The following is a 16,484-nucleotide window of genomic DNA, read 5'->3' as shown; positions in this document are numbered from 1 at the left end:
GTAACTTGTGTCAGTCACAGCAAGTGTTTTATGGAATCAGGGAATTGTTTAGGTAGGAAGAGCCCTCTATGGAGTCTGCCAAGGCCACCACTGCCCTATGTCCCCATATGCCACATCCACACGGTGTTTAAATCTTTCCAAGGATGGGGAATCCACCTGCTCTGGAAGCCTGTGCCAGGGCTGGACAACCATTTCCATGGGGAAATTCCTGCTGCTGTCCACCCTGAGCTCCCCTGGCCCAGCCTGGGGCCGTTCCCTCTCCTCCTGTCCCTGTTCCCTGGAGCACAGCCCGACCCCCCGGCTGTCCCCTCCTGTCAGGAGCTGTGCAGAGCCACAAGGGCCCCCCTGAGCCTCCTTTTCTCCAGGCTGAGCCCCTTCCCAGCCCCCTCAGCCTCTCCTGGAGCTCCAGCCCCAATTCCAGCTCCGTTCCCTTCCCTGGACACGCTCCAGCCCCTCCATGTCTCCCGTCAGGAGGGGCCCGGAGCTGCCCTCAGGACGGGCGGTGCCCAGCAGATCCAGCTCGGGGGACAAGCCCTGCCCCGAGCCGTCCCCACACGGGCAGAGCGGGGCCGTGCCGGGCTCCTCCCGCGGCGGGGCCGGCCCGGCCCGAGGGGGCGGCCCGGGCGCCTTTGGCGCCATCGCCGCCATGGAGCCGGAGCGGCTGCGGCGCCGCCTCAGCTCCGCGTTCCGCCTGCGGGGGCTCGTCCTGCGCCCGTGAGTAGCGCCGGGCCCGACCCCGCTCCGGGCCCGGCCCCTGCTGCGGCCCCGGGCCCGACCCTGCTCCGGCCCCGGGCCCGGCCCCTGCTCCGGCCCCGGCCCCTGCTGCGGACCCGGTCCCGACCCTGCTCCGGGCCCGGGCCCTGCCCCTGCTCCGGCCCCGGCCCCTGCTCCGGCCCCGTGCCCGGCCCCTGCTCCGGCCCCGGCCCCTGCTCCGGCCCCGTGCCCGGCCCCTGCTCCGGCCCCGGCCCCTGCTCCGGCCCCGGGCCCGACCCTGCTCCGGCCCCGGGCTCGGCCCCTGCTCCGGCCCCGGGCCCGGCCCCTGCTCCGGCCCCGGCCCTGCTCCGGACCCGGGCCCGACCCTGCTCCGGGCCCGGGCCCTGCTCCGGACCCGCTCCGCCCGCGGGGATCGGCCCCGGGCGGGCCTCGGGCCCGGGGAGCGCCGGTGCGGGATGGGGCCGGGGCCGCGCCGCATCCCCCGCGGCGCCTCCTCGGAATGTGGGGCTGCCTTTCCCACCTTTTCCTCCTTCCCCCGCTCCGAGGCCTCTCCAAAGCCATCTTTCGCCTGTCCTGCTGCTGCAGGCCCCTTCCATCCATCCGTCCGTCCTTCTGTCCGTCCATCTGATAAGAAATAAGCAATTTGTTATTCATAACGCATCCATCCCTCTCATGACCCTGTGTGCCACCAAAAGCTGCCCATGGTCTCCCCTTGGAGCCCTCCCTGATGCTGGTGCCGGCTGTTTGGTTGAGTTTTTTTGTCTGCCTCTGACCTTGACAACTCTGGGTTCCACTTGCCAGTCTTGTTCTTTGCTAGAGGAGAGGATGGCATTTCCAAAGACAGGAATGGTGTATTTCCAAATATAATGGGATGTGTTATTTAGAGATGCCAAGGTCAATGAAAAGGGATTCCTGCTTGCAGTGGAAGGTGTCATGATTTATAAGAGACTGGGTCTCCCATCACTCTTACTTTCCCTTTCTTTCTTGTGTGTGTTAGTATCAATTAAATTCTCTTTCTGTCGTGTTTGGGATGTGATTCTTTTGGACAGTGTCCTGATACTTTCATCAGAGAGGAGCACAAGTCCAGAACTCCTGACACCACAGTTCCATGAGCTGAGACATTTTGAAGGTCAGGCTGATCACCAAAATGCCAATTTGGTTGGCCAACAGATGACATTAATAAGAAAATTGTTATCTTTAATGTGAGACTCTTGTCTAAGGCTGGGGGGAAAACCTGATTTCTAAATATTGTGTTATTGAGAATGAAAATAACTTCTGTTTCAAATACCTTGATAAACTGGAGCAGGTCCTGTGGGAGCTGTTGAGGTGGTCCTGGGCTGGAGGCCGTGGGGGAAGCAGGAAGAGCTGGAAGCTCTGCTCTGGTGACATCCCAGCTTCAGGGCTGCACCTGGATTTGGAGTCCAAAATGAGCGATTTGGAGCTGCTGGAGAGAGTCCAGAGAGGCCACGGAGCTGCTCCCAGGGCTGGAGCCCCTCTGCTCTGGAGCCAGGCTGGGAGAGCAGGGAATGTTCCCCTGGAGAGGAGAAGGCTCCAGGCAGAGCTCAGAGCCCCTTGCAGGGCCTGAAGGGGCTCCAGGAGAGCTGGAGAGGGACTGGGGACAAGGGATGGAGGGACAGGACCCAGGGAATGGCTCCCACTGCCAGAGGGCAGGGATGGGTGGGAGATTGGGAATTGGGAATTCCCAGAGAATTGCCAGATAGTGGGATGGAATTCCCAGATTTGCTGTGACTGCCCCTGCATCCCTGGAAGTGCCCAAGGCCAGGTTGGACACCGGGGCTTGGAGCAGCCTGGGACAGCGGGAGGTGTCCCTGCCCATGGCAGGGAGTTGGAATGGGATGAGCTCTAAGGTCCCTTCCAAGCCAAACCATTCTGGGATTCTGTGATTAGAGGGTCAGAGAACGTGGCATGGAGAGGGTGTGAAGGATTTGGGTTTATTTAGCCTCAAGAAGGGAAGATTCATGAGGAGCTAATCCCAGTCTTCCTAAAAGTGAGAAGTGTTGTCAAGGATGCATAGTGACAGGGCAAGAGCCATTTAATTCTTCATTGTAATAGTAATTAAACTTTGAAGTTGATGGAGTAGAGAAGTGCTGGAATCTCCCTCACTGGAAGTTCTCAAGGCTTGGCTCCATGGGGCCCTGGACAGCATAGCCCAAGCCCTGCTTTCAGGAGAAGGTTGGACCACAGAGTCTTCAGAGTTCCCTTCCAACATGGAATTTGTTATGTGAAGCTGAGGTTCTCCACATCTTTTCCCTGATATTTTCAATCCAAATGATTTTTTCTTTGACTTAAATCCACGTGCTATTATGCAGAATTATTAATTATTTCTGCTTTTTAACCACAAGCCACGTGGTGATGATGTGCACACCTGCCAAAATCAGCACAGTTTGTGTCAACTGTTGAATATTAATTGCTTTTTGTGCTTTCTCCTCTGGGATTAGGGATGCCCTGAAGTATCTCACTGAAGCTTTCCAGTCCACCAGTGAGGGAGAGCTTGACGATATAATTGAAAATGTCATCGATGCAGTTGAGAAACAGCCTTGTAAGTAAACAATTTCTTTTTCTTCAGCCAGTGTTCCTGGCATTTCTGATGTCATCAAGACAAAGACAGTCACAGCAGAGCCACTGAGGAGTCATTGTAGTGTAAAGGGTTGGTTGAGATAAATGTATTTTTTGGCCTTTTATTGTGGTTAAACACCGAGGTTTGCGATGTCAGCAGAAGACATTTGTGCCATTTAAAGAGTTGGCGGTGCAGAATATCGTGCCTTTTCCAAGAGCAGTAACATTTTTCAGTGACAGTTATTAAGAGTTTGTCTGGACATCTTTGTACCTGAAACTGTAATTTTAAATATAAAAAGTGGAGACAGACTATTTACCCATGGAGGGACAGGACGCAGGGAATGGCTTCCCACTGCCAAAGGGCAGGGTTAGATGGAATGTTTTGAAGGAATATTTTGAAGGAATATTTTGATGGAATATTTTGAAGGAATTCTTACCTGTTAGGGTGGGGAGGCCTTCAAACTAATTTCAATTATGACTTTAAATCCATGAAAACAACAATGTGCCCATCTCCAGAATTGTGTTGGAATACTTAAGGCAGCAATCCTTGTTATAATGTTCTGGAACCAAATTAACTGCCAGAATGTGAAAGCTCAGCTCTAACACATTTGTGATACATTTGGCAGCTCTGCATAAACTATAATTGTCTTGTTCTCCATGTCTGGGGAATTCAGGGTGTGCACAGGGTATTTTTTCCCTAGGAATGTGTCCTTTTGGTGGCAATATTAAGTGATCCATCTGTGTGTCATTACAGAAAACATGAATTATTTGTGTGTATTCCAGTGAGGAGACTCAGCCATTTAACGTGAAACTTTGGACACCCATTTCCTTCCTTGCTGCAGGTTTAATCCTTGGGATTTTTCTTTCCAGTGTCATCCAACATGATTGAGCAGCCCTTGGTGGAAGCAGCAGTCCAGGAATGCAGCCGGGCCCCGGATGAGGCCATGTAGGGTGACATTATAAATTTTATGGGAACTTCTGGGAGCTGCTGTCATTTCCTTGTTTCCTTGTTCCTCTGTGCTTTTGCCTTTCTGCTGCTGCCTTTGCTCCAGTAATGCCTCAGGTTTTGGCTTTTCTATTTTTCCCATTCTGTGCTGCTTTAGTGTGTGGCTCTGGGCTCCATATCAGGGGATGCTGAGCTCTCTGCACAGAACAGGGAGACAAAACAATTCCTTCTCCAGCTGGGCACCAAGGACAAATGATCCAAATCTCAGCCCAGGAGCACAAACAACGTGGGCTGGAGAGAGAAAAACAAGCAGGATGGGACTGCATGGGCTAAAGCTGGAATGGGACAATGAACTGCAATGTGCCCATGGAGCAGAGCTGATCACAGTGAGAGCCCCCGGGAGCGCTCGTGCATTTTGGGACCATTTGGGTTCATCTTGGGTGCAGGCCTGGCTGGGCTTTGGTGCTGCCCAAGGTGGATCCATGGAGGAGATCCTTTGAATAAATCCCTGCTTTATTCTGGAACTCCATCTAACTCCTTCTGCTCCAGGGCAGCCTTCTCAGGGCATCACCAGGTTGCTCCTTGGAGAGTTTGTTCTCATGGCTGGGCCTCCAGGGGGCCCTGAATAGAATCTGGAATTCTGGAATTCAGCTGCTCGGGTTGTGTGTTGGGTGTGCTGCAGGTGGAATATTAACCAACATTTCTGGCCATGCTTTATTTGCTTTGCTCTACATGAAAGTTATGTCAAGTTGCTTTTGATCCTTTCTTTTCTGAAAGCACTTTGGAAAAGTTTTCCTCTGGGGTGCCCGCTCCTGCTTTTTTGTTTAGTTTTTTGAAGCCCTGATTGATTTCCCTTCTGTGATAGCAAAGTGTGGAGCAATTACTGGAGTTTCTGAGAACTTTGTGATCCTGATGGATGTGTTTCCTTTTGTGTTCCCATCGTGATGCAAAGCATGAAAAAGAGATGGTTTGCTGGGCATGTCAATTAGATCCTGTCATCACACAGCCTCTCAGGATGGAGAAAATTTGGGTTTAACTTTGCTCCTTGCCTTGGAATCTTTATGATGCAGATGGTTGGAGTGTGACTTTTCTTTGTGGTGCTTTTTTATACTTAATGTAGGGTATTTTTGCTCCAGAAATGAAGAGAAATCCATATGTACAGATTCTCAGTGCAGAGTCCTGAAGGGAAAAGCTCTACAGATCACAAGGACAAGTCTTTTTAATTATTTAACTAAAAGATGCATGAGAAAATAGACTAGAAAATAGAAAGAGAAGTGTTGATGATAGTGAACAAAACAAATGTCATTTTAGCCAGCATATTTGTTAGTTTGTCTCATGCACTTCATGGAGCCACAGAATGGTTTTGGTTGGAAGGTGACATTCAGTTAATGCTGTAACTGTTCTTATTTCAGAGAAAATGTTTTCAACATTATTGGAGCCTTTGACATTCCACGTTATATTTATAATTCAGAAAGAAAGAAGTTCCTGCCGTAAGTCCCCCGTATTTTAAGTTTCAGGCACTTCCTGTTTTAAGAACAAAGCCTCTATTTCTATAGGATAAGTCTGGTTTTAATCTTTCCCTCTGGGGTCTGTTCAGCTGAAGCCTGAGTGAGAAAAGTAATAAATGTTTAAGACCATAAACCTAGTTTATGCCACCTAATGAATAAAAAAGACAGTAAAGGCTAAGGACATACATCACTAAAGGTAGTTTGGGGTTATATTTTTTTTCTCACATTGGGCTGTTTAAATTTATTTTTTTAATAAATTTGATCTGTCTGTTGCCTGTATTTATTTCTTAGTCTGTATCTTGCAGCTCCCTGAAGCCCTGGGGGGTTTCTAAGGAGAGCTCCAAACGGTAAAAAAGAAAAATTAGGAGCAGCTGGTGAGAAACTGGAGGAATAATGCTTTTGTTCACAACTGCTTAAAGGCATAACTGCTTTTTAAAAAATGGATTTCTGCAGAGATCTCTTTGGGTGGAAGGATAAATCTCAAGGCCTGTGAGTTAGAGGGGAATGAAATGCATGCAGAAACCCAGGATCCTGAGCAGGAATTACCTAAATCATGGTGCAGCTTTCGCAGACTCCCAGACCTTTTAGATCAAGAAATCATTTTTATGTGGGGAGTATCCCTTTTCTAAATGGTCATTGTGTTGATTCCTTGCAGCCTGTCCATGACTGACCTGCCTAGGCCGAGTTTATTTGGGACTGCCAGGGACAAGGCAGAGCTGTTCCGGGAGCGCTACTCCATCCTCCAGCAGGTCAGGAGTCCACAGGGATGGATCCCACTTCTCCTTCCAAAAATACATCATGCTCTCTGCCTCATAAACTCTCTGCCTTCCAGCTTGTCACGAATAACTTCTTTTAGCAGCCTTACAGATGCTTTCATGACACTTTTTTTAGGCTTAGTTTTATTATCCAGTGTTATTGATCATCTGTTTCTTGGAAGTAAATTCTTGTCAAAAGGACTGAACTATTAAAAGTTGCTGGATGAAGCAGAGTAAGAACTTTATGAAGTGTTTTGCCTAGTGCTTGTAGCAAACTGGCTTTTTGGCAGTGCTCATTTATGTTTAAACTGAATCCCTTCAATTTTCCTTTGTGCAGAGGACTCACAGACATGAGCTGTTCACTCCTTCACCCGTTGATGCTCATCCTGATGATAGCAAGAGCAAATTCCAGGTAAAAAAAATGGAGTTCTTTCCAGTTTTAATCCAAATAATCACCGCAGTTCTTTATGCTGGCAGCCACTGTTGGGGATCTCCTAAGCCCCATTCAGAAATAAGGCTCTGATTTTGGTAATGAGCCTGTATCCTCTGGCTCATCTGTGTGTTCATGTACAACCATGGCCTGTGTGGGGCTTTGTCTTGCTTGGGTAAAAGCAAGCAAGAGAGTTTGAGTTTGGAGGGTTTGATTTGATTCTGATTGGAGTCTTTGCCTTTGATCCCAGCTAAAGACAGTAGAAACTCTCTTGGGCAATCCAGCTAAAGTGGGAGAAGTGATTGTGCTTGGGATGATCACTCAGCTCAAGGAGGTGAGTTCCTTTTTGTTGTGGAGTCTCTGATCACTGCGCATTCAGTGCTATAATACATTGAAAAAATGAGAAAACTTAAATATCTCACACCTGACCCATTCTAAGAGACTTTTCCACAAGCATTCAGTGCCAATGTGTGTGGAAAATGTCTTTCTTTGTCTTCCCAGTATAAAATTTTCATGTCAGAAGCAGTTAGGATTTTTTGGCGTGTCCCTTCTTGAGAGGCTGGAGCTTCCAGTGGCTGAGTTTGGACTTGCCAATGCCCTGGACTGTGATTTTAGGGAGGGGAGCACCAGCAATCCCAACTGCAGCAGCTCCCAGGGAAGCTGCTGAGATACATTTACTATAAATGACATTATTTTCAGTCCTTGCCAGCTTAAAACATTAAACCCAGCCAAATTATTTCTAAATGCTGACTGACAGATGCTTCTGATTGAAGCATTTGTGTGTTTGGTATATTTTGCTTTATTAATGAATCCTGTTTTGTAGGGGAAATTTTTCCTAGAAGACCCCACAGGAGTGGTCCAGCTAGACCTTAGTAAAGCAATATCCTTTTTGGTGTGATGGAAGAGCTGGAGGAATTTCCTGTAGACCTGCAGGATTTTAAATTGACCAGTAAATCAATGCTGACCATTAAAAATTACATATTGAGAGCTGCAGCTCTGTCTTTCTCCTTTGTCTGCAATTCCTTGGCTGCTGCACCTCCTGCCTTTCCCTTGGACATGGTCACTTTCCCTCCCCATGGAAGCAGAGCCTGTTCCCGTTCCTGGGCTCTCTCTGGACTTACCTGCTCAGGTACCAGGGAATTTCCAGGCTCTTCAGGCAGCCTGTGAACTTTAAGCGCTGTCCAGATCTATAACACCAGCTGGAAAGCAAATTTTGGTTCAAAAACCTACTTTGAATCTGAGAAAAATGCATTCCTTAACCTTCATGCACCAGTTCCACAGTGGGTTATACACTGAGTCCTCCTTTGTTCTGGCAGAAGGTAAAGCAGACTGGGTTTATTTTTTAGCTTGTAATAAATTATTCTGTTCAAGCTGTGGCTGCCAGATGTGGCTGAGCAGAGAAGTCTCATTTTGGTGACCATTCCCAAACCTCAGTCCCAGACCCAGCGAGTCTGGGACTGAGGTTTTTTGCCTTCAGCTTTTGCTGGACTCTGGAGGCAGAGAGGAGGAATTTGGGGTTGTTGGGGCATGTGAGGGTCTGGAGCAGCTTTGAGGATTGGCCCCAGCATGCTTGGAGAAGTTATGACTGGATTAGGAAGACAGCCTGGAATAACCAAAGGAATGATTTAATGATCTGAAAATGCTGCTCTGTGCTGGCAAAGCTTTTTAATGAGACTTCTCATTAGGATGATGTAAGAGCTTGCAGTTTTGGAGCCTTGTTTTAGCAAAAGAAAAAAGGGCTATTTCTGTATGTGGAATGTTCCTCTGTGCAAGATCCATGGTCTCAGTCTGTTTTCTGGTGTGTTTTATGTTTGGAAGAAGAAGCTGGGAGCAGAAATGGGAGTGGGGATAAATAAATATCACCCTGTTCCTTCTGTTCTCAACAGTGGGATTTGAGACAAGGAGCACTGGGATGGGGACCCTTCCAGGACAGGGCCAGCAAAATCATTCCTGTTCCCCTGCATTCCCCCTCAGTGGCTTGAGGGGGTTGTTCACGTGGCTGTGCAGCAAATCCATTCACAGGAGTGCCTGGGGTCTAAAAAAAGTTGATTTCTTGCTCAGCCCTTTTTCCACCCAGATCGTTGCGGGCTCTGTTTCTGTGGAGCTGCCACAAGAGAGGGATTGATGGAGGCTGGGGCTGGCAGCGCAGCACGGCTGCCAACTCTCTGACTAATGTCTGGGACATGATGCTGTTAGAAAAACTGAAGGGTTATTTTGCTCTTCCAAAACCTCCTAGGTTGGTATGAAGATGAAGTTTTTCATGTGAACGCTTTTGGATTTCCACCCACTGAGCCTTCTGCTACCATGAGGTACAAAAGTGACTTTTGGCAGCCTCACTCCATGTTTTCCTATGGGTTTCTAAGTAAGATCATTGTTGTTTTGTAATTTCTCTGACATTCAAGTATGTTATTCTTCCTCCTCCCCAAATGCTTTAAAATAAATATCATTTTAAGGAAGCAATTCTGGGACTTACAGGCACTGTAGTGTTGGCAGAAAAACCCTTCCAAAGGCCTTTGGGTTCTGCATATTAATGGAAATGGGGATGTAAACCCTTCTCAATTGCAAAGCCAGGTAACTGTTCCATGGGAATAATAAATTCCTTGTTGCTGAGAGAATGGATCCCTGGGACAGTGGAAGGTGTCCCTGCCCATGGCAGGGGCTGGAATAGGATCAGCTTTAAAGTCCCTTTGAACTCAGGCCATTCTGGAATCCTAACTGGAGCATTTTAATGATGCAGAGCCTTCTATGGGAATATAAACTTCTTTGGAGGGCCTTCCTCATCATCAGTAAAGGCTTCTGCAAAGCTGAAGCAGCTGGAGGAAGAGAATGAAGATGCCATGTTTGTGTTTGTGTCTGATGTGTGGCTGGACCAAGCAGAAGTGCTGGAAAAGCTTCACATGATGTTTTCGGGTAGGTAAGAATTCCTTTCACTCTAAACCTTGTTTGCACGATTTCTTTCCATAAATTCTTAGTACAAGTAGTGTTTTGACCAGTAGCCATTTTCTGGGCTGTGATAAGAATGTTTTCCTGGCTCCTGAAAGTTCTTCCTGGGCTTTGCTTAAAGACTAATTCCTTAGTTCAGAGAGATGAACGTTGCTACCCACTGCCAGATGGGATATTGGGAAGGAATTCCTGGCTGGGAGGGTGGGGAGGGGCTGGGCTGGAATTCCCAGAGCAGCTGTGGCTGCCCCTGCATCCCTGGCAGTGCCCAAGGCCAGGCTGGACAGGGCCTGGAGCAGCCTGGGACAGTGGGAGGTGTCCCAGCCATGGCAGGGAGGTGGAATGGGATGGGATTTAAGGTCCCCTCCACCCAACTCCTTCCAGGATTCTGGGATCAGCAGTGTGGACAGCGCTGGGGAAAACGAGCATTTATGAATTGCTCCTTTGCATTGCAGCAGTTTGGGAACAGCTTGTCCCTCCTGCCTCGGGCAGAATGGAAGTGTGAGAGAGTGGCTGATTTAAAAACACCCAGAATTCAGGGTGGGAAACTGCTCCTCACCAAAAGGGAACTGGACACCAATGAGCAGAGTCATGCAGAAGTTACAAAACCAGTTCAGTGTCTGGATCAGAGCTGGCAGATCCTGTGGGCAAGCTGGGCTTGACCCAGGCTTGCAGGTGCTGAGGGCAGAAAGGAACTTTGGTCAGTGAGGTTTGTGTGCTGCACTCACCTGGCAGAGGTGCAGACCTTGCATTTGCTATTTTGAGACTTTAACAGGCAAGTGATAACCTTCTTAATTATAAACTAAATGAGCAGCTGTGGGGGAGAGCAAGGAAAAATATTGATGAGCCATTTCTCTGGGATAAACAATTCTGTTCTATTTACCAGCCCCTTTGAAAACCAGTGAAGTAAATCCAAGTGTGATTCTGTGTGTCAGGAAAATGGAGAGTAACTGGGATGTGAGATGAATGCCTGAGTAGCTGTTTCTATTTTTATTTCAGGGATGGGAATCGGGTTTCTTTTTTTCCCCCTTTGCTTTGAAGCCGTTGATGGGTGAGGTTGTGAGCACTCATCAGATCCTCAAACTGCTCAGGCAATTGCAGTTACTGTTGCTTTATAATGCCAGAGGGGGAACTGGATGTTGGGAGAGCCCTTAAATTGGAATGATCAGGGAGGTTAATAGCAATCCAGTGCTGCCTGCTTGCTGTTTTCCTCTTGAAGGCAGTAATACATTTTAAAATGGCATTATTTCTTATAATTGCACTTGGTATAATTCTCTGACTGGGTCAGGAGTTGGATGCACACAAACACTGCTGGAACTCAGCCTGTAAATGCCAGAGGGCTCCCTCAAAGGGACATTTGTACATTGCCATCACCTTTTTGAGCTAAAAACAGCCTGGATGAAGAAAATCAGTCAGGTGTATTAATAGCAGCAGAGCTTGAAGGGCTGTTTCAGTTCCTGCTTTTCCTGGAAGGGGCTGAGTGCTGGAAGGTGCAGATACACTCACAGATCCTCTCTTTCCCCAGGTTATTCCTCTGCACCTCCCACCTGCTTTTTCTTCTGTGGAAATTTTTCATCTGCACCATATGGCAAAAATCAAATCCAGTCCCTGAAAGGTAGGAAGGGCTTTGTAAACAGCCAGACACGTGCACTGAATTAAAATAATGATGGCAAACAGATGAAGAGAGCAGAAAATAAACTTTTTTTAAAGTGCACTGCAGCAGAGGGGGGATTCACCCAAAATGTGTTTATTTCTGACCAGGGGCTGTGTCCTGTTTTTCCCTGATCCAGGTTCTTTGAAGGCTCTGGCAGATATTATATGTGAATATCCCAGCATCCATAAAAGGTACAGAGCAAGGGGAAATCTGTTTATTTTGTGAAGCCTGTAATTACTTGAAGAAGTTGAGAGTTACCCTATTTTTTTTTTCTTGTGAGCCAGCTGTGATCAGATAAAAAGCTGGTTTTGTAACAGGCCTGCAGGTTTGTTTGGGAGCAGGGTAAATTTGATTTTTATCTAAAATAGCTCGGGCATGGAAACTGCTAATGAGGGAACCAAGGTCTCTCCCTGGGATACTTTCCTGGCTCCTGCTCTCTGAATTCAGACCATCAGACCCAGTTTTTAGGATCAGTTTATACAAAAGAGATTTATTAAACTTCTTTTTTTTTTTCCTTTTTTTTTTTTTTTGCAGCAGTCGATTTGTGTTTGTCCCTGGTCCTGAAGATCCTGGGCCTGGTTCTATTTTACCAAGGTCAGTTTGCTTCATTTCCTCGCATCTTGGAATTTTGAGTGAAATTTGAGTTAAAGATGGTAAGAGTCTTGGTTGATACCTCTGCTATTTATTTTAGACCCCCCCTGGCTGGAAATATCACTCAGGAATTCAGACAGCTGGTGCCATTTTCAGTTTTCACCACAAATCCCTGCAGGTAACCATGTAACTGCTGATTTTTAAAAACATTTATTTTAAAACTAAATTATGTGCAAATATCATTTTCAAAGCCTGCAGATTTTGGGGAAAATTTGCCTTAAATTTTTCAAATTAGTAGAATCCTTCACTTGCATGAATTGTAACTAGTTTTAAATACACTGAGACATAAAAAATCAGTGAAGAAAGGAAGTAGTGCTAAAAAACTTGATATTGAATACAAAAGTCCTGCTCAAAAGCATCATAAGGGAAAGTATTATTTTCATTCAATTGTCTGTATTAGAGGGAGATCAACTTTCTAATTCATCTTCCTCATTTTTAGGTTAACCTTAATTACTTTCACTGCTGTTTCCCACCCAGGGTTCAATACTGCACCCAAGAAATCATTATTTTTCGGGAAGATTTGGTCAACAAAATGTGCAGGAACTGTGTCCGTTTCCCAAACAGCACCATGGACATTCCCAACCATGTGAGTGAGTGGAGTTCAGCACTTTTTAGCAAGATTTTTGATTTTATTGATCAGCAGGGCTGGATTTTGGGGGCTCTGATCCTCATTCTTGTGCCACATTGCATGAGTAACCCAGAGGGGTTGTAGGAAGGATTTATACATGTAGTATTCTTATTTTTCTTTACGTTTTGACAGCAAAATAACTCAAACCATGATACTTTAAGGTGGGATTGAGTCATTCTGTCACACTGGAGCTGCCCTTGAACACAGAACTTCAGAGCAGCAACCAACCATCAATGTCCTGCCAAGAAACACCAATTCCTAGAGGCAAATTTTAATGCAAATTACCATTTTTTAAAGATTAGATGGGTTACCCAGTGCCATTTGCAGTAAAGCAGCAGGTCACTTCCTCCAAAATTCATCTGCTTGCTTTGTCTCCTCACTTGAAATTGAAATTCTGCTTCTCACACATCAGCAGTGTGCTCTGGGTTGTGGTTCCACTTAATGAATCCACAGCAGGAGCTGATGGGATTTACTGAAATAATTGGACGGGAACAATCCAGGTAGTCCTGGCTCCTCATTGCAGTGATGGACGGAGTCTGGTTTTATTTATTTTACAGGAGCTTTTGTGTTTGCTTGCCTCAGAAAGTTGTTTTAGCTCAGAGTCTCTGTGAGCACCCCATGGACACCGAGGTACCTTGGTTTTGTGGGTACATTTGCATTCCTGACACTTCCCTGTCCTCATCCAGGGCTTTCCAGGAGGGAAATGTAGAATTGCAGCACTTTCTGCAGGTTGTTTTTTGCATACTCCACTTTTCCTCAGCCTGTTTTGCCTATTTTAATTCAGCCATCAGTGTGAAAAAACAAGAGAGAGGGAAATTTTGTCACAAAGAAAGAAAAATAATCTGGGAATCAAATTATTTCTTCAATTGAGGGAAGACTTTGTAAGTGTGGGTCTTGTGGTTAACTGGAAAGCAATAAGGAAAAATCAAAAAAAAAAAAGGGAGTTGTGGCAGTGTTGGTACTTTCTGGGCTGGAGGAACAGGTAAGTAGATTCTCCTGCAGAGTCTGATCGATGAAATAATTGTGACATCTTCAAATCCTGGCTGATGTGCTTTAAAAAAGCCTGTGTGTATTAACCCCACAACTGAAGAAAGGAAAGAGCAGCTTGGTGCTGGAGGAGAATCACTACTTTACTCTGGAAATCATTAATGATCAGAAAGAATGAGATACAAAGAACCCCAAACATTTCCAGGTTCAAAAAGCTTTATTAACACACATTGACACTTGCAGGGATGAACTGAGCTTGCAGCAAACGTTTCAAACCAAGTATTTGTGGGGGATTTTTTGCAGTGTGTAAAGACCATTTTATCCTAGGGGATAAATGCTTCAAATGGTTAAAACCAAGTGTTTATGCTGATGCCTCAGGTTTTGGCATTTCTATTTTTCCCATTCTGTGCTGCTTTAGTGTGTGGCTCTGGGCTCCATATCAGGGGATGCTGAGCTCTCTGCACAGAGCAGGGAGACAAAACAATTCCTGCTCCAGCTGGGCACCAAGGACAAATGATCCAAACCTCAGCCCAGGAGCACAAACAACGTGGGCTGGAGAGAGAAAAACAAGCAGGATGGGACTGCATGGGCTAAAGCTGGAATGGGACAATGAACTGCAATGTGCCCATGGAGCAGAGCTGATCACAGTGAGAGCCCCCGGGAGCGCTCGTGCATTTTGGGACCATTTGGGTTCATCTTGGGTGCAGGCCTGGCTGGGCTCTGGTGCTGCCCAGGGTGGATCCATGGAGGAGATCCTTTGAATAAATCCCTGCTTTGTTCTGTGACTCCATCCAGCCTCTGCTCCAGGGCAGCCTTCTCACGGCATCACTGGGGATTTTTTTTTTGCAGTTTGTGAAGACCATTTTATCCCAGGGGATAAATGCTCCAAACCAAATGTTTGTGGGTTTTTTTTTTTTTTCCTTCTGTTGTTGCAGTTTGTGAAGACCATTTTATCCCAGGGGCACCTGAGCCCGCTGCCGCTGTACGTCAGCCCCGTGTTCTGGGCCTACGATTATTCCCTGAGGGTGTATCCCCTGCCAGACCTGCTGGTCACTGCTGACAAACACGACCCCTTCACTGTCACCAGCAGCGACTGCCTCTGCATCAACCCTGTAAGAGCCCCCCAGCACTCCAATCCCACCTTCCTCACTCCCTGCACTGGGCTTTGCCTCACACAAATGTGGATTTTTTTCCCCTTTTCCTTCACAGGGTTCGTTTCCCAGAAGTGGATTTTCCTTCAAGGTGTTCTACCCCTCCAACAAGACAGTTGAAGACAGGTAAATAGGTTTTTCTTATGTGCTGAGTTTCTAATTATCATAAAAATAAGATAAGTAAGATGAAAAGCACAGAAAATGTGTAATATTTCAGTGTTCCAGCAGCTCAACTTACACTTTACTCTTAGGCAGTGTAACAAATCCAAATGCCCAGAACTAAAGCAATAAATTTAGAAATTACAAGTATCGATGATGGGAAGCACAGTCCAAAAGTAAAAGGAGATGACTGCACTGCCTGATTTTCAATGATGGAGACCTAAAAAAGCAGATTTGTTTCTGGGGATGATGGTTGTTACATTAATTAAGTTTAGGAACAATTCTTGCTTCGTTTTGTGATAATCATCAAGCCCAGGAGCCACTTTCAGGCTTTGATTTCATATATTTTAAAATCTGCACTTGTTCATTCCTCTGACTGGAAAAAAGCCAGTTGCAACACCAAAAAAAGTATTAAAACGTATCAGAGGGCTTAAAAAGGATGAAAATTTACCTTTTAAAAATACTGATGGTATATAACCCACTAGGAAAAGCATAAATTTATCTTCTTGTTGGAGAGACCTTCTCAGGGAATTAATAATGGGTCAGCCTATTTAGCTTCTACTTGAATATAAAAAATATCACACCATGAGCTACTTTAGGTCTTTAAATAGTTGAAAACATTAACACGTCTTTCTTAGATAAAGAAATTAAGAACATTATGAACTATTTAAAAATATAAACCTTTTAAATACTGTTTTTCTTTGGTATTTTCAGCAAGCTTCAAGAACTCTGAATTTCTGTGGCACTGAAAAAAGGCAGCGAACCCATGGGAAGCCAACTGTATTTTTTTTTTTTTACATGCCTAAGTTGTGTGATGTATTATGGACTTTTCCAAAACTGGTTTGTTTTGTACACAAATAAACTTTTACAGGAAAAGACACTGGTGTCAGTTTAGATAACTTGTAAAGTCAGAGTGAAAAACAATTGGCAAAGCATAAAAAAAGGTTAAGTGGAGGAACCAGCTGTACATAACAAGAAAGGAGCATCTTTAAAAAAAAAGAATTAAAGATAAGGAGAACTTGGATAGCTGGTTATCTGCAGAGGAGCCTGGAAAGGGGGGTAGGATTTTAATTTGTCTTGGAAACACCCAGGGAAGATCTGTGAGGTGTTTTACAATGGCAGCAGCTATTTGAAGATGGTGCTGTGCAGACGGGACAAGGAGAGGTAACAGCAAGGACATGGTCCTTTAGAAACTTCTGGAGAAAGCTGGGAGGAGGAAATCTTGATGGAGGGAAGTGGGGAAGAGTGAAACTGAGCCAAAAGCTGCCCCAGGTGTTTGTGGGCACCCCCAAAGTGCCCACACCAGGTGTGCCACAGAGGGGACAGGAGGTGTGATTCGCAGCCCTGCCCGCAGTGCGGGCACTGCCCGGGGCAGCGGTATAAA

At 46.2% G+C, this 16,484-nt stretch overlaps 1 protein-coding gene across 2 annotated transcripts; it reads left to right on the top strand.

The window, feature by feature from the left end:
- Positions 1 to 595: 595 nt before the first annotated feature.
- POLE2 (DNA polymerase epsilon 2, accessory subunit) lies at positions 596 to 15,976 on the top strand. 2 transcript variants are annotated; one of them, XM_068194915.1, is made up of 19 exons: positions 596 to 714; positions 3,174 to 3,274; positions 4,162 to 4,237; positions 5,650 to 5,727; positions 6,401 to 6,494; positions 6,838 to 6,912; positions 7,181 to 7,264; positions 7,754 to 7,810; positions 8,201 to 8,249; positions 9,167 to 9,239; positions 9,668 to 9,840; positions 11,396 to 11,485; positions 11,661 to 11,715; positions 12,059 to 12,118; positions 12,216 to 12,293; positions 12,653 to 12,761; positions 14,726 to 14,902; positions 15,000 to 15,067; positions 15,815 to 15,976. In XM_068194915.1, the coding sequence occupies exons 1-19, from the start codon at positions 647 to 649 to the stop codon at positions 15,831 to 15,833; spliced, it is 1,584 nt and encodes a 527-aa protein (XP_068051016.1). In that variant the 5' UTR covers positions 596 to 646; the 3' UTR covers positions 15,834 to 15,976. The 2 variants fall into 2 exon arrangements, with proteins under 2 accessions (XP_068051016.1, XP_068051017.1); XM_068194916.1 differs by lacking the exon at positions 596 to 714 and adding an exon at positions 1,586 to 1,608.
- Positions 15,977 to 16,484: the final 508 nt, after the last annotated feature.

This window comes from Anomalospiza imberbis, chromosome 6 (assembly GCF_031753505.1).
Source record: "Anomalospiza imberbis isolate Cuckoo-Finch-1a 21T00152 chromosome 6, ASM3175350v1, whole genome shotgun sequence".
NCBI classification, from domain to species: Eukaryota; Metazoa; Chordata; class Aves; order Passeriformes; family Viduidae; genus Anomalospiza; species Anomalospiza imberbis.
This window is presented reverse-complemented; position numbering and strand designations above follow the sequence as displayed.

Excerpts from the sequence above, each read along its gene's own strand:
- POLE2 (XM_068194915.1), top strand. The coding sequence starts at position 647 with ATGGAGCCGGAGCGGCTGCGGCGCCGCCTCAGCTCCGCGTTCCGCCTG. Across the intron at positions 5,728-6,400 it reads GAAAGAAAGAAGTTCCTGCC|CCTGTCCATGACTGACCTGC; the intron begins GTAAGTCCCCCG and ends GATTCCTTGCAG. Across the intron at positions 7,811-8,200 it reads AGCTAGACCTTAGTAAAGCA|CAGTTCCACAGTGGGTTATA; the intron begins ATATCCTTTTTG and ends ACCTTCATGCAC.